Genomic DNA, 27,675 nt, shown 5'->3' with positions numbered 1-27,675 from the left:
CTAACCCCCCGGGGGGTGCCTAAACCTAACCCTCCCCCCCCAGCGGCTAACAGCTCCCGACGCTCAGCTTACCTACGTTCAGTATGCTGGGCGTCAGGATTTCGGCAAGGGGCTAATGATAGGCGTCGGCATTTAGACGCCTATATTTAGTCCCATGCCGGGCTTTCAGTGTCAGGATTCTGGCAGTGGGCATTCTGGCCGCTGGCATCCTGACTACATCCCGTCCCAAACTATAGGTGAAATTTGGCTACATAGGGTCTGATTTAGATTTGCACGAAATGCCGATATTTACTCAGTTTGAGCAATTGTTAGCCATTGCGCATATGTGAAAGCCGCACTGTGCATACGCAGCAATTGAACTCACAAAGTGAGTGACAGGTAGTCAGTGTTTGGGGGAAGTAACAGAGGGTGGTCAGTAAAATGCAGGCGTGTCGGTACCGTTTAAACCAAGTTGTCAGGGCGTGCATAAATTAGCCACTGCATCCTTGCAGGCCCTTTGTGTCTAGAGACTCGATGTGTCTGCGGCACCTTAGACTTACTCAGAAGGCTGATAGCCACCAGATCGGCCTTCCATGTTTCCGGTTTTATGTTTGAGCGGCGGATGTGAGATACTTTCGGTGGGCGTCTCTAAGCCCTGGACCGCAAGTGAGTCAGCATATTTGTGCAATTGCGATCTGTGAGAAATCGCAGCTGCGATGGCATTTGCGTGCGGACTAAATCAGGCCCATAGTCTGATACATCTTCATTATTTTTATTTTTTAAATATGCACAAAAAAAATGCAATTAAAAAGAGTGTATTTCCGGCCAAATGCCGAGCGTCGGCCATCTCATCGGCGTATTTACACCTGCCCTATGGCCGGCCTAAATGTGTGTTTCTGCAGGTCTGCATAGCCGCATTTGCACCTTGTACCTACCTAGAGAGCTTCTTCCCTCACCCCTCTTACCTCGCCAGGCGCTGTAACTGAATTGCGCTCTTCTACATAGGTGGTTTTGCTTTGTGCAGAGCAAAATCATGCAAAATACGCTATAAAATTGACGTAGTACTCACTCTGCATCAGCTTCTATGTGTTTAGTTTTACCTGTTGTACTCGAAACAGATGAATTACTCAGAGTGGACCAATGGGAAGCAAGTCCTGCTTTATGGACAGCCATCTTATAGTTGTCATATAAAGTCTTCCCGTACTGAAAATAGAAACAAGGTGATATTTCAACATGGGACAGAAAGCTCTAATTACAGTCTTCTATGAGAGTATATTTGGATTCAGTAGGTAAGGTCTTGTGTCCCTGCCACTCAGCTCACTGTTATAATGATTTTCTGTTTCAGCTTGGCACAGCTGTCTCTTTCCTGTATGTCATGGATCTCAGTGTTCCCTATTTGTGTTGGGCACAGCTGTCTCTTTCCTGTATGTCATGGATCTCAGTGTTCCCTATTTGTGTTCGGCACAGCTGTCTCTTTCCTGTATGTCATGGATCTCAGTGTTCCCTATTTGTGTTGGGCGCAGCTGTCTCTTTCCTGTATGTCATGGATCTCAGTGTTCCCTATTTGTGTTGGGCACAGCTGTCTCTTTCCTGTATGTCATGGTTCTCAGTGTTCCCTATTTGTGTTGGGCACAGCTGTCTCTTTCCTGCATGTCATGGATCTCAGTGTTCCCTATTTGTGTTGGGCACAGCTGTCTCTTTCCTGCATGTCATGGATCTCAGTGTTCCCTATTTGTGTTGGGCACAGCTGTCTCTTTCCTGTATGTCATGAATCTCAGTGTTCCCTACTTGTGTTGGGCACAGCTGTCTCTTTCCTGTATGTCATGAATCTCAGTGTTCCCTATTTGTGTTGGGCACAGCTGTCTCTTTCCTGTATGTCATGGATCTCAGTGTTCCCTATTTGTGTTGGGCACAGCTGTCTCTTTCCTGTATGTCATGGATCTCAGTGTTCCCTACTTGTGTTGGGCACAGCTGTCTCTTTCCTCCATGTCATGGATCTCAGTGTTCCCTATTTGTGTTGGGCACAGCTGTCTCTTTCCTGTATGTCATGGATCTCAGTGTTCCCTATTTGTGTTGGGCACAGCTGTCTCTTTCCTGTATGTCATGGATCTCAGTGTTCCCTATTTGTGTTCGGCACAGCTGTCTCTTTCCTGTATGTCATGGATCTCAGTGTTCCCTATTTGTGTTGGGCACAGCTGTCTCTTTCCTGTATGTCATGGATCTCAGTGTTCCCTATTTGTGTTGGGCACAGCTGTCTCTTTCCTGCATGTCATGGATCTCAGTGTTCCCTATTTGTGTTGGGCACAGCTGTCTCTTTCCTGTATGTCATGAATCTCAGTGTTCCCTACTTGTGTTGGGCACAGCTGTCTCTTTCCTGTATGTCATGAATCTCAGTGTTCCCTATTTGTGTTGGGCACAGCTGTCTCTTTCCTGTATGTCATGGATCTCAGTGTTCCCTATTTGTGTTGGGCACAGCTGTCTCTTTCCTGTATGTCATGAATCTCAGTGTTCCCTACTTGTGTTGGGCACAGCTGTCTCTTTCCTCCATGTCATGGATCTCAGTGTTCCCTATTTGTGTTGGGCACAGCTGTCTCTTTCCTGTATGTCATGAGTCTCAGTGTTCCCTACTTGTGTTGGGCACAGCTGTCTCTTTCCTCCATGTCATGGATCTCAGTGTTCCCTATTTGTGTTGGGCACAGCTGTCTCTTTCCTGTATGTCATCATCTAACACAGCCTGGCCAAAGGAGCAGCCGGTTGTGATGGATGAGTTGGTGATCCGAGGTAGCGGCTATGGACGCTGCACTGGAATCACAGATGCAGTAATTAGCTGTCTATTCCCTACAGACACCTCCAGCTGCATTGCCATTTCTGTTGGACGGTACTGCTCAGCTGCTTCCTTGTGGCTGTACAACACCGTGCATCTCTGAACCAGGCCCTGTAAGTGTTCCGTCTTTAGCAGAAAATGGTTGATAACAGAGAAAAATTACTAACAACCCCGTGTACAGCAAATGATAAGAGAAAGCTGAACAGCTGTAGCCACAGCAACTTTATATAGGTACTGTGCTCCATTATATGTAACTTTTATCGTTATCTTACCTTGGCTATTCGAATCCCAGTAACCCACTGGTGGAGAACCCACGGATCGTCACAGCACAGATATTTTATATATTGTGATTCCTTTTGAATTTGTGGGTGCTACAAAATAAATAAGGAACGATTTAGTACATAGTAACTGGGTGCAATTTTAAAATGGCAAATTGTAATAAAATACATTTGTCTTCATATATATTTCTACACTGTGACCACACCTCTGCTCTCAGCTGCAGTGCACCAGGAAATAAGCCGTAACAGGGCCTGATTCACCATGGGTCACAAATGCAACCGCGTATGCGGATCGGCCGATAGTGCGTACTGCGTATGCAACGCGGTACATGTGCGTGAGTTAGCATTGCGATTGCCTACGCAGATACAAAGCCATCGCAGAGTGAGTGACGCCAGGTCAGCGTTTGGGGGTGGTGACAGGGGAGTGGTTGGAGAAACGCAGGCGTGCCTGTCCGTTGAACGCCGTTACATGGGCGTGCATAAATTAGCCACTGCGACGGCATATGCAGCTTGTGTACCCACTGCGTGCAACGAGGTTAGCAATTTCTGCGTAAGGTCAGACCTGTTGTAATTGTGTGTGAGAGGCCGATGTTACTCGATGTTCCCGACGTATACGCAGGACTGCAAACTATTACGGATGTGCAAAAGCGGTACTGGGCGTCTCTATGCTGGCTTTGGGCGTCTCTATACTAGCTTTGCAATTGCAGTCATTAGCATATTTTCGCAGCAGACCTGAGTAGGTAATCGCATCTGCAATCGCAATAGTGATCCGTAGTGAATCAGGCCCTCAGACAACTATTATCACATATAAGTGAAAGACACTACCCTGACCAAATGGGAGTCCAGGCAAAGTCGTCTTACATTTAGGGGTTATTCTGCTTGAATGACTCATACATTAGATTATGGGTGGGCAATAAGCGACAGCTGGAGGGACGCCTATTGCCCACCCTTGCATTAGATTATACTGTATAACCACAGGTCTGCCTGTACAGACGTTTATTTCAACTGATGGGTTTATTTAAAATTCAGCGGACAAAATTGCTGTTTACTAAACTGCAAAACTATTATGCAAAATCAGGTGACAATGCTATAAAGATGATGCTGAAACTGTCTGATTATGTGATATTTATGCCAGAAGCCAACAAACAATGTATAAGAATGGAAGTGTTCTGCTTGCCTTGTATTTTCTTTTTATACAGTGTGACCTAATGTGAATGAAAGTAACAGGGCATAAGAGTCTGCTGATGCACACATTCTGCTAATGACAGAACATCGATTAATGTCACTGCACCTGGATTTTGGAAGATCTTTTACAAGCAACATCTGCAGAATCACCTTCTGCGTAAGTATGGCTAACCTGATGTTCATGGATGGGCAGAGTAATACAGTAATCTCTCCTGTACTGCAACTGCATACGTGATTATCTTCTGGTGGCTTTAACATCAAAACGTATATTGTAACAGTGCAAAGTATCTTTTCCACTCGTACTCATATAGAAATGTGCAGCAGTCTGGTGGTTTTCCTGCTGTACAGAGCCAGATTACTGTGGACGTAATTGGATAGTGTAATACACAGAGAGATCAGAGGGAGCTAATATCGGGAGACCCCCGTTTAACGATTCCTTGCATAGTGCTGATTGGTTACAACATGTATGAGCAGCCGCGATTGAATCATCCAATGCTTATGCTTCATAATCTCATTGGATGAGTATACTGTGACCGCTCATGCACATTGTAATCCTCGGTACACACTTTGCAGCCATTACATGCTATGCGAGCTTGCTTCCTCACCGTCAGGTTGATATCAGCACCTCTTTGATGTACAGGTATATGTTCAGTAAGGCACGCATATCTATGTTGACCTTGCATAGCATTGATTTACATAGCACTCTATCACCAAGCAACACATTCTCAGTATTAAGCGTGGTTTCCCTGCACAACTATGGGATGGGCAAATTGTTGTCCCTGGTTACTCCAAAACAGAAATGGTCAATCCATTGCTGTCCAACTTCTAAAGAACCTCTCTGTGAGGGAGGACGGGAGATCATAACATGAGAGTGCTCTATGTGATGGAGGACAGGAGAGCGTACCATGAGAGTGATCTATGTGATGGAGGACAGGAGATCATACCATGAGAGTGCTCTATGTGATGGAGGACAGGAGAGCGTACCATGAGAAGGCTCTATGTGATGGAGGACAGGAGAGCGTACCTTGAGAGTGATCTATGTGATGGAGGACAGGAGATCATACCATGAGAGTGCTCTATGTAATGGAGAACAGGAGAGCACACGCTCATGTCAGGATTGTCAGATGTTAAGAACAATGTTGCATTTGCACACTTAAAACAAATGTAGATCAATGACATTAGCACAAATAGAATCTTCTACAAGCTCAGCACAACCACACATTTACACCATAGACAAGAAATCGTCCTATATTTACACATACATCATATTGGCCACCAGATATAATACATACAACTGTCTTGGACATACAGCACGCATTAAAGCATGTAACACAAACAAGAACCAGCAACCGCCATGGGAACACACAGGGCCGTAATTGGGGTATGACATGTAACATCCAAGGGATGCTCCTGGCGCGCGACCTAGAAACATGCACACATATGGCACAGCAACCAGCTTGCACACATACAGTACAGCAGCCACACTAGACACACGGGTAAATTTACTAAAGTGCAGGTTTTTAGGAGTGGAGATGTTGCCCATAGCAACCAATCAGAGTCTACTTAACATTTATCTGGCACCTTCTAGCAGATAATAGCTAGATTCTGTTTGGTTGCTAATGGCAACATCTCCACTTCTAAAAACCTTCACTAAATACACCCCATATACACACACCACAGCAGCCATACTAGATACACGCACACACTGTACATTATATGTACTGTATCTACAGTATGTATAGAGAGTACACTGGGTTTGAGACATTTGTTATAAAGAGGGAACACTATCTCCTTTCATTTTTGTTCTACTCCTGTAACTACCCACCAGTAGCCTTTTAATAGCCCTTTCCCCCAGTTATATACATTCCCTCTGAATTCTGCTACTAATCCCCTGCACCCCCGTTATTACACCTGCATACCTCCCAACATGACCCTCTCCAGGAGGGGCACAATGCTCTTGTCCTGGACTTCCCTGGTAAGAGGTGGGACTGCAGCGCAGTTCAAAATTCAAATAAGGGAGCCACACCAACTGTCATTTCACACCATGCCCAACATCACTGGCTGGGACTCACTGGCAGTTGGTGTGACTCCCCTACTTGAATTTTGGACTGTGCTGCAGCCCCACCTCTGGAGCCGTCACCAATCATAAATTACCAGGGAAGTCCAGGACCAGAGCATTGTGTCCCTCCTGGAGAGGGTCATGTTGGGAGGTATGCACCTGTTGCTCACATTAGTAAATATTATACCTCTATTACATTATAAATCCCCGTTCACTGTTTATTATTGCCTTCTGTCTTTTTCATTATTAATGCTCAGCCTGTTCCCTACTAATGCAATTAAATGTTTCATAACTAAAATGACAGTGTCTATAATGTTTGAGTTTGCAGTTTGATTAGAAATATGACAAACACATGTCAGATAGGAAAAAAAGTGATAATGATAATCTAGTGCACATAACACTTGGCACACACAAATCAAGGCCAGATCCATAGCCCAAGATTCATTAGAATGTTAAAAGAGACCAAGTGCTGTCTTATGGGAAAAAGATGAGCTGAACTATTTCCACATACATGGGGCCCCATTCTGAGCCGCACACAATGCTGATATTCACGTGTTTGAGCGATTTTAAAATTTTATATTTGCAACTGCACATGCGAGAAAGGTTTTGAACTCTCCCACGGTGCAGACGTTACACAGAGCACATGCACAAAGCTGCCGTTGCGATCGGGACAGACAGTATTGAAAATATGTTGGAAAAGTGATGGGCGGTAACTGGGAGATGGCTAGAAATGTTGGCAAAAATTGTCAGCCTCATGGGCGTGTCACCGGCGTGTCCATGCAAGGGACTACGTTCACAGGCGCAGCTATAGGAAGCCAGAGTCAGAGGGAGAAACTGCGCCTACCATACCGCTGGTGCTGAAAGTAGGTGTCTCAGTTCTTGCACACTCAGACGTACGCTTGTACACCTGGCGAAGGGCTGATACCAGCATTTGTAGCTGCCCTATATGTTATTTTGCCAGTTATGGTTTGTGCGGAAGCAAATTCACACATTTTTTGCATACTGTATGTCCATCCTATTCTGAGTCATTCGGAACTTGGCCTGATATTTCTTTCCATTTTGGGGCGGCAAACAATGCGACTGCACGGAACCGCCCTGTGTTGTGGGCCTGTATATAAAGCTCCGTGCATAAAGGGAAGGGAAGACTGTTACTGATGGATCTCTTGCACCTGGCATGGGGCAGTCCCCCTGCACGCCCACAAAAGGAGCGTGGCCTTGCCTCAAAATGAGTGTTACCTCGCCTCACGAGGATGTGCATGCTGGCCTTGCGGAACGCCCCCGTCTTTCAGTATCCCGGCCGAGCAGAGCACTAAACTAAAATACAGTGATGATAAAGTCCACTTGAACATGCAATGAGCAGGAGAGATATACTGAGGGTATTGCTAGTAGATGAGGATACTGTGGCAGAAGACTTGGCACTAAAAGCACTAGGAGAGTCTTTGAGATGCCCAGGAGACTTCAGAATACAAGCAGGCTGAAAATGCAGAATAACTTGCAGACTTGGACAATAGATGAACTGGATAAGAACCGGAGGTTGCAGATGTGGAACCGGGAAGACAACTGCAGAGTAACCGGTGTGGAACCAGAGGTTTGAACTGGACACAGGTAAGTTCAGAGTGTATGAGTGGAACTGGAGGCTTAAACCAGACTGGTACCGGAGAAAAAGCAGCAGAGTGAACCCAGAATCATGAACCGGATTGGGACTGGAGGTAGAGCAGCAGAGTAACTGAAATGGATCCGGAGTCTTGAACTGGATTGGGACCGAAGGTAGAGCAGCAGAGTAACCGGAGTGGACCCTGAAAGAGCGCAACAGACAGCCAAAGTGGAACAGCAAGCTTGAACCAGACTGGGACCAGAGATAGCAGCAGCCAGCCAGAGTTGGACCGCAGGCTTGGACCGGAGTGAGGCCAGTGAGAGTATCAGTAGTAGAGTCAGACTGGAACTGCAACTTCAACACAGGCTGGTAGGTGGAGTCATGGAAGCAGCATACAGCACAGGACTGCAGTGTTAATGTGCTAGCTCAGAGGCAGCAGCTTGCAGGAATCCGGTAGCGCAGGTACAGGCAGTGGATCGGAGGTAGCACTTACTCACTATTGAGTGAAATCACTGGGAGGAAAAGAACCACATTGTTCTGACAAGGTGCTTGTGTCAGGTGCAGCCTTAAATAGGGCGCTCTTGTCAGAGATAGGCTAAAGTGGTCATGTGAGCACAGGAGACAGGTAGAGACTGGATTCTGGTGCTCAACTGTTCATGCGCCCATGAACCTCAGGAAATGGATTGCCAGCGCTCTGGGACAGGATAGCCCACCTTGGTAAGGCACCGCCGGTCAGGGTAAGAGTGACTAAGTCCCGGTTTTTGTGACAAGAGGTGGCCAGGGGCATTATCATGCAATGTGGGGGGTGGGGAATGAGTATGGTGAAATTGCATCATTACACCCCTGTGACTTGGTGTTCACTGAATTTAGCAAGGCTTGATGCAATTCACTTCACCAAGGCACAACTTGGACAAGAAAAGCACCCTCTCTGAGAATTTTGAGTCTTATATTGGAGTTTCTTAATCTGAGAGAGTGGTCAACATTGGTTAGCAGTACATGTGGCAACCGGCAGTGTTTAATGATACAAAAAATATCAGGCTTGCCGGTGGTCTCCATTTTTCATAATATAAAATAAATTGTGCTTGACAAAATGGCCATGATTTTAGTGGCTCTGGGTGTTAATTGTGCAGACCAGGGCTATAGCCTAATTTGTACTAATGTTACCTTCCAGATTGTTGGAAGTTTATGTAGTATACGTTGGCAGTACATTTACTCTGGTAAACTTTCACCTCTGACAGACAAACCAATTTGATAATTTATACAGGAGAAATAGCGAGCCTTGCTGAATTCTGCACCCTGTAGATGCACAATGAAGGCAGCCATTTTGTATGCTGAACCAAAGGTCATGAGGATGCAACCGACCAGTTTACTAATAAACAGAGGTCATTGTTATGAACCAGTGTCTCAGTGAGCTTGTGCCTCAGTGACGTGTGTAGCTTGTAGTGAATTGATAAGCTATCCTGTTTGAATATGCCTTATTCTGTGTAGTTGCCAAGTACCGTTTGAAATTTTTGGTAGGGCCAACAAACTCAGCATCATATGTCATCAATTAAAAAGTAATATTCTCAGCCTAAGGCAGATGAGAGGCCACCCGGGACATACGAAGATACAGTAAGTTCTTTATTGTAGCCAACTTATACATTCTATCTGTAATATACTACACCCCCTCACCCCCTTTTTTTATCCCTGTGGGTCACCATTATGGTCACCATAGTGGATCAGCCTTATGGGTCACCATTCCCTTCCTTTTCTTTCTTTTATTCCCTCTCTTTTCCTGTTTCCCTTAAAATTTTGAAAACTTGTTCCAGTACTAATGACCCGTGGGCTCATTATGCCATTAGCTTATATTTCTCTTTTATGCTTCCTCAGTTGCGTTGTTTCTTGAGCTATTGTTCTTGACCTTGACCTTTGAACTTGCCTATGCATCTTATGGATGGGAGTCCAATGGAGAGCAGCATGCCCGACCTCTGCTGCCCATTGCTCACTACTATGATGCCATTTGCAATATTTAAGAGTTAAAACGAGCAGCACTTTTATGGCGTCCATTCTCTATCTCGCAATGTTGTCCTCCAAATCGTTTTATGGTCTGTGAACATTTCACTGCTGTAATTCTTTATGATAAACACACTGGAATAATTGAGTAGATGAGTAATCTAACGAAACCCTTTTTGAAATAACAAACCATTCATAATTAGCTAAATAAACTACTAATTACCTTAAAGCCTTTAATAATCAGCATAATTATTTTTTCGACCGTAAGTTTACACAAGGAACATACCTTCAGGACAAAACAGTGATCAGTCGGAGCTTTGTATTTTACTTTATACTGGGTGCCATAATAAACATTGACATTATCAAACTGTATAAAGCACGCCAGATCACGGGATGTCTGCAAGATAAAGCACATGCATGCAATTGAGGAATAGAAGAAAATTAATAGGCTCACAGTTTAAAGTCTGGAGAAAATAAACATTCAATAGACTGACTTTGGTGCACGTGTTTCAGGAAACAGTAACTAAATTTATAGTACATTGATTCTTTGTCTTTTTATTTTGTTCCTGATTCAAGTCATAAAACTGCAAATTTACTTGAATAAACAAAAAGTTTTAAAAAAAATACTCGATCAGTTTTGTTTTTTCTTTGTTCGAATCTTCATTAAACAAAGTTTAAAAACAACACTGCAATTCCAATCCATAGAACGCTAGCTATTTGCTGCTAGAACTGGGGAAACATCCAGGGATAGCCATAGGCTGGGGACAATATTGAAACAAATGTTTTGGGGCCCGGACCACTGTTAGAATGCAGCCTCTCAAGTCTTTAGGAACTCATACAGGGGCCTATTCGTGATGTTAATTATCGGGGTCCGAAAGGTAATATACTCTGATAATTAACATTCTAACTCGCCGCTCATCATTGCTCTGGCAAGGTGACAGCTGATGCGATAACAGCTGTCCCCGCGAGCGGCTTCACTGCTCCTTTTCCAGGAACAGGATGGCAAATGCTCCCGCAGTCAAGCTCCAAAAATATTATATTTATAAATATTATATTTCTAGAGCTTGATGAATTCTGTCCCCATCAGTGGCGTAACTAGGGTATTTGGAGCCCAGGGCAAGTAATAAAATGGAGCCCTCCCCCCCAAGTAGGTGTGCAAGCCAACAAAGTGGGCGTGGTCACTGGACAATGGGGGCGTGACAACATGACACACCACCGTTTCTCGTCACTCTGGTAACATTCTTTTCCATTCCATATGCACCTTAATGCCCCAAGTAGTAGTGCCCCTCTTGCAATGCCCACTGTAGTAGTGCCCCTTAAATAATGTCCCCAGTAGCAGTGCCCCTTATGCAGTACCCCCTGTAGTAGTGCACCTATACAGTGCCCTCAGTAGTGCCACTTATACAGGGCTGCTAGTAGTGATCCCCCTATGCAGTGCCCCCAGTAGTGGTCCCTCCTATGCAGTGCTTCCAGTAGTGCCCCTTATCCAGTGCACCCAGTAGTGGTGCCCCCTATGCAGTGCTCCTTATACAGTGCCCCAGTAGTAGTCCCCCCCATGCAGTGCCCACAGTAGTGGTCCCCCATATGCAGTGCTCCCAGTAGTGCCCCTTATACAGTGCCCCCATTAGTGGTCCCCACTATGCAGTGGCCCTTATACAGTGCCCCAGTAGTAGTCCCCCCTATGCATTGTCCCCAGTAGTGGTCCCCCCTATGCAGTGCCCCTTATATAGTGTCTCCAGTAGTGGTCCCCCTATGCAGTGCCCCATATATAGTGCCCACAGTAGTACCCCCTATGCAGTGCTCCCAGTAATGCCCCTTATACAGTGCCCCAGTAGTGGTCCCTCCTATGCAATGCCCCTTATACAGTGCCCCAGCAGTAGTCCCCCTATGCAGTGCCCCCAGTAGTGGTCCCCCTATGCAGTGCTCCCAGTAGTGCCCCTTATACAGTGTCCAGGATAGTGGTCTCCCTTATGCAGTGCCCCAGTAGTAGTCCCCCCTATGCAGTGCCCAGTAGTCCCCACTATGCAGTGCCCCAGTAGTAGTAACCCCTATGCAGTGCCCCCATTAGTGGTTGCCCCTATGCAGTGCCTCCAGTAGTAGTGCCCCCAGTAGTGGTCCCCCCTATGCAGTGCCCCTAATATAGTACCCCCCCTATGCAGTGCCCCTTATATAATGCCCCCATTAGTAGTCCCCCCTATGCAGTGCCCCCAGTAGTGCTCCTTATATAGTGCTCCAGTAGTAGTTCCCCCCTAGCAGTGCCAGATAAACACACACAAAAAAAACACTTACCTAAATCCCTGCTCCTGCGCCCGCCCCCTCCTGCGGGTGTTCGATGTGGCCCACCCACTCCCCCCACAAAAGTATATGTGTAAATTTTCACATGCTTTTGTGAAAAATAAGTGATTAGAATAGGCCCCTATCTCTCTTGAAGGTTTGATGATCCAGCTACCTGTTGGGGTAATCATAATTCTCACCTAAGAAAAACTGCAATGGGGCTGTACCCAGGCCCGTCAAGAGCAACATGGTGCCCCGGTTAAAAATTATGTGTGGCCTAATTGCGGGAGGCGTGGCCACCCTCCCTTAGGTAATAAAATAAAAGATTTGCAGCTGCGCGCTGGCGAGGGGGGCGCAGTGAGCCGCCTCAGCCCGGTGCATAACCAATGGGGGGCGCGATCAGCTAGATCGCTCCCCGCACAGGCATACTGTAGGAGACTGCTGTGGCTGCTTCTTATCAGCCGTGAGCAGTCTCCAGGGCAGCACTGTGTGCTGGGCTGCTGTGTGATGTAAGAGGGTGGGAGCGGTGCCGCACACAGGCCCTTCCAGCAAGCCAGGGCCCAGGTAATTTGTACCTGCTTCCCCCACCTCTCGGCTCCACTGGCTGTACCACAGCACATGAAGACACACAGAGGGATGGAGGAGCGAGAATGGGGGATGGGAAACGAGTGTTGTAAATTACAGGTTCTCTCAGCAGAGAGCAAATTGCTGACATCACATCTGGAGCTTTACTTTCTATTTCAATACAATAACCTAACAATGAGTCTCATTGTGTTCATGTGACTGCATTCTGGTATTATGTAGGACAGGACATACCATTTATTTTTATTTAAAAACAACACACAACAAAAATTTCCAATTGAATTTTTTTTTAAAGATAAAATTGATGTTCCTCTGGAAGACAGAACACATTTTATTTTCTTTGTATATAAAATTACACTGCGAGAATATATTAGCTAGCGTGTGGCACCTTTTCGTTCTTCACTGGTTGCTATGGCAACCTGAGATAACGGTCACCAAGAGCTGCAGGGTTACAATCATCTCATGCTGCGCTAGAATCTCGCTATTTCAAATATTTCACGTGACAAAGAACTGACATACTGTATACGCACCAATTTACGTTATGAGCAATTATTTACCTGCTCAATATATAAATTAACCAAAGCCATGTTGCAGGGCTAGGCACAATTTATTACATTACGTTCCACAGAATACATTTTAACTGAATCCTTTATATATTAAACCAGGAGGAACTAATCAATATACGGTAATTGTATATAAATTGCCCCCACTTGTAATGCCTTCATCTTCTCAGTTGGTAAAATGGTGGAAGATAACAGTGTAATAAGCTTTATACAGAGGAGGAGGAGGAGGTAGGGATAAATATATTGTGGCTAAAAATCATCTCTCTCTATAGTTATTGCGCTATAGCTCTGCTTATTGCATGCAAAGATTTCGGTCAGATGGTAAAATCACCTCCCTAACCCATATCAGCCAGAAAAGGCTTTATCTATTCAGGTCTTCGTAAGATGAAATACATAGGACTAATGTTAGCCCTCAACGCAGACAAAGCAATCAACTGGGTGAACTGGAGTTTTATGAAACTATTTCTGGATTGTATGAGATTTAGGGGTACAAGTACTAAGCTTTGGAGAGAGATAAAGGGGGAGATTTATCAAAGCATGGAGAATCTGTAAATTGACAGGAGCTGATTGGCTGGTACTTTATCTTTTTCCAAGGCTTCGTACGTCTCTTGAATTTTTAAGCTGATTTATTAAATTGTGTGTTGTCCATTTACAAGGGTAACCCTGTTTATGGATACGGTTTCTTATGAATTTCCCCCTTAATATAAAGAAGTAATAAAGCAATTACTTGAAAATATATCCTGTGTATCTTTTGGGGTCTCTGATGACATCATGTAATCACATACTTGCCTACTTTTGAAAACTAGTTTCAGGGAGATTATAGTCAGTTGTAGTGTGCACCGTGTGCTGCGCTGTTGGGGGGGGGTGCCATGCTCCGCCCAAAGGAATGTCTAGCTTCATTAAGGTGTGCACTGCTGGAGGGGCATGTCTAGCACTGACTATAGGGGGTCTAATAACACCCATTGGGCATGTCTAGCACTATTTTAATGTCTGTGCCAGGCTGTGCTTTACAGAGTATGATCCATAGGCTGCAGCATTGACTCTGCTGCACTATACAGCTGCAGGCCGGCAATCTATTAGGTAGCCCAATATCTATGCCACCAGCCCACAAAAGGGGTTAATGATTTTCCCCCGTCAGCCAGACTGTTCAATGTTAATGTGGCATGGACTCTCCCACCGACTCAAGATGGTGAGGCTTGCCTGCCTGCCCATTAGTGTGGCTGGAGGACAGACCATTAGAGGAGAGGGAAAGTGGCATATGGGATGTGGGTCCGACATGAACACAGCCGGAATGCGCCGGGGGCACTGTGGACCATTAGGGAGTCCTGAGGGAACGTTTGAGGAGGGGAGAGAGACCTACATTGAGGGCCTGGCCCTGGCTGCGCTGCCGTCAGTGCGGTGTTTTCAGAGGCAGCAACACAGCAGTGTGAGTCTGGGACCTCCGGAGTTTTAGTGACAGGAAGCGGCCCATTTAGGAGGAGCCTGGGCAGTCCAGGGAAGACCAGAGCCGCCCATTTTTTGAACACGTTGGAAGCAGGCCGCCTGGAGGTGGGGGTGGATCAAGGCGGACCATAAGTATCGGATGTTGGCGAGACCTGACCAAAGGCGCGGAGTCTAACCTGCTGGGAGGTGTTCACCAGTGACCCCTCCAAGCGGAATATGGGCTTAAGCTGCACCCAGCAAGCAGGTCACAGCCCTTTGGTCAGGTATCTGATACAGGTCGGATATGGAGGGAGATAACACTGATGAGGCCCAGGAGAATGTACCTCTGAAAGAGGCACTAGCAAGGATTTTGTATTTGGATTTTGTACTGAGTACGCGGGCTAGGTATCATGCACACCGCTGGCACAGCAGAGTGACACTGTAGTTGTACTCGGAGGATGTACAGAGCATGCGGGCAAGGTATCCCGTCGCACCGCTGGCACAGGAGAGTAACTAGAGATGACTCGAGAGTAAACAGCAAGAGAACCTGGAATGAAGAGACAGCAAGCAAACACTAGTAGTAACGATGTTGTACAGGCAACTTCTTGCTGTCTGGAGCCTAGTTATATACCCTAAGGTAGCAGTTCATTGGAGGATTGTGTCAGCTGACAACCACCACGCTACCATTGGGTAAAGGGTAATCAGGTGATGAAGACTGTCATGGCTGCGTCCATGACGGCAACTGCAGTAACCAAGACACGGAGCAGCTCATTGATGTCTACATGTTTCCTAGGCATAATCCTCAGTGTGTCACTCGTTGCCGCACCTGATGTCTGACTGTTTCACACTGCGACTTCGAGCCCATACGCAAGGAATATGGCTCCGGCGTCTCAATACCCAAGGACATTCTGTGGGAGCATAGACTCACTCAGGACTGCAACAATTGAATGATCTGCGACCGATGCTGCGTCTTTGTATGCAGATGCTGCGACATTTTACACAATACTTAGAATTACAAAGCCACCAGTGGGCGTCTCAACATCTCCTGGTGGCTGCGAAGTTTTACATTTTCGAATTGTGGGCGGGATGTACTAAGCATTGGATACATCCTGCCTCTCTTTAGGTACATACCCGATAAGAGCTGTCCTTTGCGATGCTCCCGGATAGAGGGACTTCCGGGTTTAACACCAAGAAGTCCCTCTGGTGTCTTTCTGCACATGCGCAGATTGCCGCGGGGGGAGATGGGAGGGATCTGATTCGATCCCTCTCAGGGGTGTGTCCTGATAAGAAGCCCATAAGCTTCTATTGGGTAACGCCACCTGAAGATGGCGTTACCAACTGGGATGAAACACTGTAAATATGGAAAATGCTGTAAAACCAGTTTTTACCGCATTTTGCACTTTAGTACATCACAGCCTGTGCGTGCAGCATTAGCATACAACTCTGAATCATGCCCACTGTCAGGGACGGACTGAGGCTATAATTCGGCCCCATCATCTCTTTTACATGCGCTCTGTAGGCGCATGGGAAAGTGGACAGGGCCCTGCCTCCATGGGTTGTCATGTCTCCATGGGGCATGCATGAATCATGAGGGCTTGCAGGCCAAGCAAATCACTGGGAGTTGAAGCTGCTCGTCCAGGCATTCACATGGCTGGGACTGGCCCATCTGACCATCATCCCTTCTGACCGAGGTTCCTGATGGTCTGAGACACCTAGCACAACTGGGATTCCAGGAGCACTAGGCGCGAAGAACTGGAGATGAACCAGCAGGATACCAGGTGCAAGTGTCTGGAAAGAACACAGGAAACTGGACAAAGACCAGAAGGCTATACCAGGGACGAGATGTTCTCTAAGAGTTCTGGCACCTAATAGGTGCACTTAGTAGGTGTAAATTATCTGCAGTGTGAATGAGTTGTCCAATTAAAATGTGTAATCAAGTAACCGGCGCTTTAAGACTTGGGCTTGCATTGGTATCTACTGAAATGACGTGGCTATCGGGAGAAGCAAGCAGCACTGGCGGCGCACAGTAGGCCCGGTACTGCTAGCAGTGACTTAAGGCAGCATACTCCACTAGTAAATGCTCTAGAGGGTCTAGCATATGACACTAATGTTCTTCTTGGAATGTTGTGAGATTTTTCTTTCACACAAACCAGAGAGAAAATTGCCCACTTTTTGTTTTGTTATTGTATTTTGTCTTTTATTATTTATTGCTTTCAATATGTACAAAAATTATCATATTAGGGATTTTATGACATGCCATACCACCTATATTGATATACAAAAATCAACTGAAAGACAGTCTTCCTTATAAAGTCTCCCTCAAGCCGTCGACGAGTTTAAAACCATCACTTCCGGTCCAGCGGTAACTCGATGAAAACTTCCGATTTTTGGAAAAAACTAAAGTTTTGATCCCGCGATAACCGGAAGTAGCTAAGAATGGCGCCATTCAACCAAGTATAAATATAGCCTTAGGAGAGGCAGCATGCATCACCTTTGATAAAGAGCTTACAGGCTCGAAATGTGTCAGTCTGCTGCATGCTGCTAGAAGACCCAAACTGAATGTACTATAAACAGTGAGTCACACAGGGGAACCTCCGAAACCCTATGTTTGCATTACAACGCTGTTTTACCACAGTCATCTGGAACCGGTCCACATATACGGACATTTTATATACGTTTAATATGACTTTTTAACATATGTCATCTTATGTTGTCCTTTTTAGAGAGCTCATTTATCAAAGTCTTTATGGTTTACATTTCTTGTAACTTCTTAGCTAATTAATTTTTTGTTAAATATTAAACAAAAAGCATTTTTGCACTATTGTGCTTGTTTTTTAATTTTTATTTCATGTGCTTCTGATGCTGCGGAACATTTGCCCGCAAAACAAGTACAGTATCATTGCGCCTAGAGGTGCCCTACTACTCATACCTACCATTCCTTCCCATTGGGTTATGGCAGTGGTTCCCATACTGTGTGCCGTGGCACCCTGGGGTGCCTCAGCTTGGTGGTCCAGCACCAAATCAAATTACTTATTATCAATGTAATGTAAATATGAGTACAAACAAAAGCGCAGACCTGTTCCCCAACACTTATCTGAACCTAAGGATTACAGGTAAGCACAATTTACTTAATAACATTTTTTTCTGAATTTCTCATTAACAAACTTTTGGCCTAGGGGTGCCTTGAAAACAATACTGATACTTGAGCACGCCGTGATTCAAAAAATTTTGGGAACCACTGGGTTACGGGATACCCTAAGTCTAGCACTTCAGGCTGCTTCCTTTGCGCACTTCTGTTATTTAGCAAACCTATATTTTATTTCATCATAAGCAGAAAACTCGCCCTGCGCTGAGGAGGCCAAACAGGACCTAAGCAGGCTGACTGTATTAGCTAGTAGGTGGATCTTCTATGTCAGTAAAAGCCTGAATGATGCTGTAAATTTTAGAACCAAAGGGCAACAGCCGCACTAGTTAATGTATTTGCCCACCAGTTAATTTGATTGGATTATTACAATCATTAGAATCATCATACCTCTGGAGGGGTGCTACCTACTATATTACATAGATCAGTTATACTCAAAAAGAATAGTGTTTTAGTGCACTCATCTAAAAATATTATTAAAATATAACTTTTAAATATAATTTATTAAAATGACATCAACACACAGTGAAATATTAATATAAAATGACAATTCTGTGTCCGGGATCTCTGTATTCACGTCAAAATCTATACTTTCTGGAAGGGATAACCTTTCGTGTTGTATCCTCTTCCTTTCTTTTTATTACCACTGCTTGAATATGATGCACTTTATTTCCTATACTGATCATCTATTATCTTAAATCATCCGTGTCTTGTCACGTAATTGAACATATTAAATAATCCTATAAAGTTTTTTGTGGTCTCAAATTTCTTTTGTGTGTATACAATATATGTCTTATCTGACAAAATAAAGTTAACACTTTACTGCATACATTAAATGTGAAGGCAATCAATCCGTCCAAATTCTTCACAATTAAAAATGAGGTTGCTGCAAACAATATTCTGCTATATATCTAGAATAACAGTCTGGCTGCCTTTAAGCTTAAATTGCTACAAATAGTACTCAATTGCGTTCACCTACAGTATATGGAACAGACAGTCAGTCTATCCTATTTGTCAATCTGCATATGCATAGAAGTGATTGCACTCTACTGCGTACAATTATTATTATTATTATCCTTTATTTATATGGCGCCACAAGGGTTCCGCAGCGCCTCACAAAGTACATTAACAAATGAGAAAACACGTAAAACAGCGACTTACAGTACAAGACAATACAGAATAAGAACATAGTTTATAAACATTGCTGCAGCGATCATAACACTCAAAAAAGCAACAGGGAGTCAGCTACCAAGTGTAAAGTGCCCTTGTGGAGAGTTTTGAGTAGATGATCGTATGAGTGAGGGAAAGAAAAGCACATAAGGGAAGAGAGCCCTGCTCGTGAGAGCTTACATTCAATCACTGTGTCTATTTTTATTGCAGCAATCCAACTATGCTTGAACCCACTTAAATAAGCAAGTGCGGAAATTATCCAGAAAAGTGATTAATATGCCTTTATCATTGGCATATAGTCATGGCAATAATCTAAATTGCTAACGCACATGTAGCTCTTGATTAGACACCCAGTTGATCAGGTTGTGTCCTTTATCTAGATATAAGTGAGTGTTAATCAAAACACTTTTTTTATAGACCACAGTTAACAAGGATAATTTTATTCACACAAATTAATAAGCTTTATCCTCAATTTGATACCCGTGTCTCTAAAATGCATTAATATCTCTTCTTTCCCTCTGTTATATGCATACGCTTTGCCATAAATATATAGCTTACGACTAAGCATTAATATACAGTCAGGTGCATAAATATTGGGACATTGACAGAATTTTCATATTTTGGCCTCTATTCACCACCACAATGGCTTTGAAATGAAACAAACAAGATGTGTTTTAACTGCAGACTTTCAGATTTAATTTGAGGGTAATTACATCCAAATCAGGTGAACGGTGTAGGAATTACAACGGTTTCTATATGTGCCTCCCACTTTTTAAGGGGCCAAAAGTAATGGGACTATCAACTCAAAAGCTATTTCATGGACAGGTGTGGGCTATTCCCTTGTTATTTCATTATCAATTAAGCAGATAAAAGGTCTGGAGTTGATTCTAGGTGTGACATTTGCATTTGGAATCAGTTGCTGTCGACTCTCAATATGAGATCCAAAGAGCTGTCACTATCAGTGAAGCAAGCCATCATTAGGCTGAAAAATCAAAACAAACCTATCAGAGAGATAGCAAAAACATTAGGTGTGGCCAAATCAACTGTTTGGAACATTCTTAAAAAGAAAGAACGCACCGGAGAGCTCAGCAACACCAAAAGACCCAGAGGACCACGGAAAACAACTGTGGTGGATGACAGAAGAATTATTTCCCTGGTGAAGAAAAACCCCTTCACAACAGTTGGCCAAATCAAGAACACTGTCCAGGAAGTAGGTGTATATGTGTCAAAGTCAACAATCAAGAGAAGACTTCACAAGAGTGAATATAGAGGGTTCACCACAAGATGTAAACAATTGGTGAGCTACAAAAACAGGAAGACCAGATTAGAGTTTGCCAAACAACATCTAAAAAAGCCATTACAGTTCTGGAACAACATCCTATGGACAGATGAGACAAAGATTAACTTGTACCAGAGTGATGGGAAGAGAAGAGTATGGAGAAGGAAAGTAACTGCTCATGATCCAAAACATTGGACATGCTTCACCTCATCAGTGAAGCATGGTGGTGGTAGTGTCATGGCGTGGGCATGTATGGCTGCCAATGGAACTGGTTCCCTTGTATTTATTGATGATGTGACTGCTGACAAAAGTGTTTCGGGCAATATTATATGCTCATATTCAGTCAAATGCTTCAGAACTCATTGGACGGCGCTTCACAGTGCAGATGGACAATGACCCGAAGCATACAGCAAAAGCAACCAAAGAGTTTTTTAAGGCTAAAAAGTGGAATGTTATGCTATGGCCAAGTCAATCCCCTGACCTGAAGACATTTGTAGTAGAGGCCTGGCAGAGCATCACCAGGGATGAAACCCAGCATCTGGTGATGTCTATGTCCAGACTTCAGGCTGTAATTGCCTGCAAAGGATTTGCAACTAAGTATTAAAAAGTGAAAGTTAGATTTATGCTGGGCATACACGGCCAGATAAAATGTCTGTCAGACCGACAGACATTTTATCTGGCCGGCTGCCAGCCGCAGATGTCGCCGATTTCTCTCACAGTGTATTCGGCAGAACTCTGCGCTCCGCCCCCGGGGGAGGAGACATTTCCCTGTTCCTTCCATAGGAAGGAACACAGGAATTGTGTCTGTCAGCCGCGGCTGGGCATACACTGCCCGATGCGGCCGACAGTTTACCGGGAAATATCGCATCGGACGTGCATGCTGTACAATCCGGCATGCCCGACCGAGCAATATTTAACCCTCGGTACGCCCCCCGGCACGCTACAATTATCGGGGCAATCCGCCGATATCAGGCGGATTGCCCCGATAATTGTAGTGTGTATGGCCAGCATTAGGATTGTTTAGTTTGTCCCATTACTTTTGGCCCCTTAAAAAGTGGGAGGCACATCAGAGTTAAGCCCATTGAAAACACTACAAAGGAGGAAAAAAAGATGGCATCGCCATCTCCCGCCGCCTGACACCGCCGGCACCCCCCGCTGCCGACACCGCCGGCACCCCCACAGGCAGCATCCCCCCCTCCGACACCCCTGCACTGCTGCCCAATGTACTGAGGACACCGTCAACGACACCCACACTGCCGACACTCCCACAGTGAGGACATCACCAGCACCCCTGCACTGCCGACACAGTCAGCAAACCTGCACTGAGGACACTGCTGGCACCCCCGCTCTGCCGACACCGCAGGCACCCTGCATTGAGAACACCCCTGCACTGCCGACACAACAAACCAGCACTGAGGACACCGCTGGCACGCACGCTCTGCCGACACCGCCGGCACCTTGCATTGAGAACACCCATGTGCTGCCGACATAGTCAGCAAACTTGCAATGAGGACACCGCTGGCACTCCCACTCTGCTGACACCGCGGTACCCTTCACTGAGAATACTGCCAGCACTGCCATTCCATGTACTGCGGACACCGCCAGTAACCCCCGCACTGCCGACACAGTTAGCAAACCCGCAATGAGGACACCGCTGGCACCCCCGCACTGCCGACACAGCCAACAAACCTGCACTAAGACACCGATGCACCCCCGCACAGCCGACACAGCCAGCAAACCTGCACTAAAGACACCGCTGGCCCCCCCGCACTGCCGGCATCACCGGTACCCTTCACTGAGAACACTGCCAGTACCGCTGCACCACCATTCCATTTACTGAGGACACCGTCAGCAACCCCGCTCTGCCGACACTGCTGTCACAGTAAGTGCACTATTGGTGTATCCAACCCACAGCTGAACAAGGATGAGGACACAATTAAGAGATCTTTCACACCATTCAAATAATACAATGTTAATCAGTGTGATTTAAAATGTGTTGTTGTCTCCTGTTCTGCTGCACTACGGGCATACATTCAGCCCAGAAGGCATAGCATGCAGCAAAGCAAAGACACAAATTATAGCAGTAGTATAAGGGCATCTAATAGCTAGACAGAAAGTATTCTCAGCACACTCCAACGTACGTTTCACCTAAAACTTATTCATGGAGTGAACCAGATGAATGGGTCCACTGATTATTTAAGCACAAGGATCCTCCCACTTAAATGTCCAAAACAAACCAGTTCAATTCTCATCAGGAGTAGGATTCCTATGTAGGTACATAGCAAACACAAAATAAAAAATAAAAGGTCTGGTGAAAGAACAGATGTTATCATTCATTCCAAGAATAGTATTATCCTAAGGAGAGAATGCAATATAAAAAATATGAAGTCACAAAATTCCCAATATATAACGTACTCCAATTTATATTTGGGCTGGTGGGAGAAGGAGTACGTTTTCACTGATACCAATGAGAGCTAAACCCAGCACATTTTACTTTGGCTTAGATTTATAGACGATCTATTTATCATATGGGAATGAGAAAAATAACTTTTTCAATAATTTATTATGATATTAAATTCTGACTCCTTCAACTTGAGACTAACCATGGAAATGAGTAACAAAACCATATTTTTTGGGGGATTTGTGTATATCAATTACTGAAGAAGGAAATCTGGTTTCAGATATGTACAGGAAACAGACGGCGATGAACAGTATACTTTATGTGACTAGTTGGCATCCTTCACCAGTTATATTGGGTATTCCCAAAGGTGAATATCTGAGAACATGTCGCAATTGTTCGGAAGACACTGCCTTTGTAAAACAAGCAATGGAAATTAGCCAAAGACTAACAGCCAGGGGGTATAGTAGGAGGTCTACCAAAAAGGCTTATCATATCGCCAAGAGAAGAACAAGAGAGTCATTAACTCATTTGAAACCTAAACAAAACAGTGACACACAAGATAGACAACCTGTTAGGCTTATTAGTACATTCTGTGAAGAAGGAAACAAGATCAGACAAATTTTACAAAATCACTGGCAAGTCCTGAGAGCGGACCCGGATTTATCTACTATTCTTGGTGACAAAGTACAGATGTGCTGGAGAAGGTCAAAGAATCTAAAAGACATGTTAGTTGACAGCCACTTTAAATCAGAGTCTAAGTTTAAATCATCAGTCACAGGGTCTTTTAGTTGTGGACATTGTAAGGCCTGTCCATTCATGATTAAAATGAAGAAATTCATGGATAAATGCAATCATGAATGTCAAATTCAGATATTTCTAAACTGTAAATCTCAGGGGGTTATTTACTGCCTGACATGCCCATACAATTTGAAATATATTGGCATAACCAGTAGACCATTCAAACAGCGGCTACTGGAACATGTAGGAAATATACGCAATGCTGAGGCAGACAGACAGAAATTTAGGACCCTAACAACAGTTGCTAAACACTTCTTGTTATAACATCATAGCAATCCAAGATTTTTAAAGGCATTTATCATGGAACAGGTTAAGAGTGACTGTCGAGGTGGTGACTTCAACAAACAATTATTAAGAAGAGAAACACAAATGATTATTCTTATGGGATCTACATACCCCTTGGGTCTTAACGAAAGGAATAACTACTCAGCCTTTCTTTAAATAATGATTTTAAGATCAATATAATATAATTCTCTATTAGGAAGATTATATATATTTTGGACCCGTGATATTATCACATCATTTACTAGAGATGAAATATTGATAGGAGGTCACTTTAGCACTTTTTTGCACAATCTTTTTGATAATATTTTTTGTTGGGAATAAGGGTACATTATATAAAATCACTAAATAAAATGTTATAATAAATTTAATGTTTAGTATTGGTTGGTTTTATTCATTACCAATGACATGTCTACTTAGGATTTTGTCCTATATTTCTTACACTATCATAATATCACTACACTTTATTTGGGTACACATGTATTTAAAAATGTATTTATTTTATTTTTATAATATTATTATTATTATTATTATTATTATTATTATTATCATTATTATTATTATAGCACATTACTATCATATTTGCAACACTCGGCAGTGTGCACATTAAAATTTCATTCTTATTATCAAATAAATTGTTTATATACTTTTTATGTGCATTATGTGTAAGTTTACATTATATATTGGTCATTTTGTTACTTCATATTTTTATATTGCATTCTCTCCTTATGATAATACTATTCTTGGAAGGAATGATAACATCTGTTCTTTCACCAGACCTATTTTTTTTTTCCGGGTTTTACTATGTACCTACATAGGAAAGTCATACTCCTGTGAGAATTGAATTAGATTGGTTTGGACATTTAAGTGGGAGGATACTTGTGCTTAAATAATCAGTGGACCCATTCATCTGGTGCACTCCATGAATAAGCTTTAGGTGAAACGTACGTTGGAGTGTGCTGAGAATACTCGCTGTCTAGCTATTAGATGCCCCTATATTACTGCTATAATCTGTGTCTTTGCTTTGCTGCATGCTATGCCTTCTGGGCTGAATGTATGCCCATAGTGCAGCAGAACAGGAGACAACAATACATTTTTAATCATGCTGATTAACATTGTATTATTTGAATGGTGTGAAAGATCTCTTAATTGTGTCCTCATCCTTGTTCAGCTGTACGCTCTGTAATCTGAGCTAGGTGTACATATCCAAGTGCTCAGCCATACGCTGTATAATTTGGGTCATGTGTACGCACACAGCAGGTTGAAACAATATATATTAATGCTTAGTCGTAAGCTATATATTTATGGCAAAGTGTATGCATATAACAGAGGGAAGGAAGAGATATTAATGCACTTTAGAGACACAGGTATCAAATTGAGGATAAAGCTTATACATTTATGTGAATAAAATTATCCTTGTTAACTGTGGTCTATAAAAAAAGTGTGTTTGATTAACACTCACTTATATCTAGATAAAGGACACAACCTGATCAACTGGGTGTCTAATCAAGAGCTACATGTGCGTTAGCAATTCAGATTATTGCCATTACTATATGCCAATGATAAAGGCATATTAATCACTTTTCTGGATAATTTCTGCACTTGCTTATTTAAGTGGCTCCAAGCATAGTTGGATTGCTGCAATAAAAATAGACGCATCGATTGTACGCAGTAGAGTGCAATCATTTCTATGCATACGCAGATTGATAAATAGGATAGACTGACTGTCTTTTCCATATAGGTGAACGCAATTGAGTACTATTTGTAGCAATTTAAGCTTAAAGGCAGCCAGACTGTTATTATAGAGATATATATACTGCAGAATATTGTTTGCAGCAACCTCATTTTTAATTGTGAAGAATTTGGACGGATAGATTGCCTTCACATTTAATGTATGCAGTAAAGTGTTAACTTTATTTTGTCAGATAAGACATATATTGTATACACACAAAAGAAATTTGAGACCACAAAAAACTTTATAGGATTATTTAATATGTTCAATTACGTGACAAGACACGGATGATTTAAGATAATAGATGATCAGTATAGGAAATAAAGTGCATCATATTCAAGCAGTGATAATAAAAAGAAAGGAAGAGGATACAACACGAAAGGTTATCCCTTCCAGAAAGTATAGATTTTGACGTGAATACAGAGATCCCGGACACAGAATTGTCATTTTATATTAATATTTCACCGTGTGTTGATGTCATTTTAATAAATTATAATTAAAAGTTACATTTTAATAATATTTTTAGATGAGTGCACTAAAACACTATTCTTTTTGCGTATGATTGATGCTGTAAAATCCCAGTGAGTGGAACATTAAGGGCTGACATATAAATAATAGTATCCCAAAGTCTAATCTTTTGCAGTGGTTCATTGTCCCCGCTAATCGAATGAAGCACAATATCTATTAAATGCTGCTTCAGCAAAACCTCTTGCCAAGAGTTGGGGAATGTTGGTGTCATGTTAAATGTAAGTCAATATTTGCTTGTCTGCAAAGAACGTGTTACCATATCAGCAGTGTCTAAAATGTCTCATTAGAATATTTGTTCTAACACACGGCTATTTTGCATTTCTGGCCAACAAACAGTCCTTCTATTGATGGAAGCAGCGAGCCTAGGTTACTGCAGCGAATCTACATTCATGCTCAGAATCAGACTACATCAAGTAAGGGGGCCCATACATCAGCAATCAGAAAAGAAGATTCAACGGTTCAGAGATTTTTCCCCCTGATTAAACAATTCTCCAATCCACCAATCTGCGCCCATACATTACCAATAGTTTTCAGAGATCAGCAGATCATTTTTAACAAATAACGGAACTGCCAATTGTGAAAGGCTCATCAGTTTACTAGTAATGGTCAGCAAATCGGCTGATCTTCCCATACACTAGCAATCTACCACCCCGTTTGGTCGGTGAACATGTTGGACAACCTGATTTACCTATTTCCATCATTTTTGGGTCAGAATTGGCATCCGGTGAAGACCATACAGTACATTGCAGATATTTTTACACAATCATCCACAAAACATGCAATTTCCCCAATTTGATTGCTGATGTATCGGTCCCATAAGTTGGCTATCCTTTGGGGAGTGCCCATAATGAGGCTTCATTTATCAGAAGTTTAAGTTTTTATGCAAACACAACACACAGAAGCCAAAAGAATATAAAAATAATAATATTTATGCAACTGGCACGGCCGAGGAAACTCCTGTGTGCACCAGACATGCCCAGAAGAATCCATGCCGGGGATTCCCTTATTAATCACTGGTTTACGCTGCTATACTGACCTTTGTCTTTCCTTTAGGCACATAATAAATTCCAGAAGCGCGCAGCAGAAAGTAGCGCTTTTTCCAGGACTTTTTGCCATCTTCTTTCAAATAGAAGGCAGCTTCGAGATCTGGCACCACGACCGATACCCCACAGAAGCTTTGCTGCCGGGGAGGAATGGGAAAGGCACACATCATATGGGAGAACAGGTCACATCTTTATGGCGGTTATTAGGAAACAACAAAATTCTAAATAATACAAACATTTGTTTTAAAACAGAAAAGTGATCGATGCTGCAGTCTGATGGCAGAAATGGATTTTGCTTTTGGACCTTTGGACAAGATTCAGATGTGAACGCAATGATGATATTTACAGAGTTGAGCGCATGCACTGCACACGTGCCAAGGTGCCCTGGCAATGCCGCTTGCAGTTAGCATTTCTTTGCACAGTGATTGAAATTCAGGGACCATTTGGGGGCGATTACAGGGAGTGGCAGCAGAAACGCAAGCCCGTTGCCGTTGTTTTTTTTGGGCGTGTCCAAGCATATTACTGCATTCCCGTACGCAGAAAACTTG

General features: G+C 43.5%; 1 protein-coding gene across 1 annotated transcript in view; it reads right to left on the bottom strand.

The window, feature by feature from the left end:
* Window positions 1-27,675, bottom strand: part of APBB1IP (amyloid beta precursor protein binding family B member 1 interacting protein) — a 137,486-nt gene that overhangs the window by 8,899 nt on the left and 100,912 nt on the right. Inside the window, exons 9-12 of the mRNA XM_088457814.1 lie at window positions 27,121-27,264; window positions 10,198-10,308; window positions 3,076-3,174; window positions 1,080-1,182 (exon numbers count right to left, since the gene is read on the bottom strand). Coding sequence (XP_088313940.1) covers window positions 1,080-1,182; window positions 3,076-3,174; window positions 10,198-10,308; window positions 27,121-27,264 — 457 coding nt within the window. The remainder of the gene's footprint in view (window positions 1-1,079; window positions 1,183-3,075; window positions 3,175-10,197; window positions 10,309-27,120; window positions 27,265-27,675) is intronic.

This window comes from Taudactylus pleione, unplaced genomic scaffold (assembly GCF_031769625.1).
Source record: "Taudactylus pleione unplaced genomic scaffold, aTauple2 ptg000788l, whole genome shotgun sequence".
Classification (NCBI taxonomy): domain Eukaryota; kingdom Metazoa; phylum Chordata; class Amphibia; order Anura; family Myobatrachidae; genus Taudactylus; species Taudactylus pleione.
This window is presented reverse-complemented; position numbering and strand designations above follow the sequence as displayed.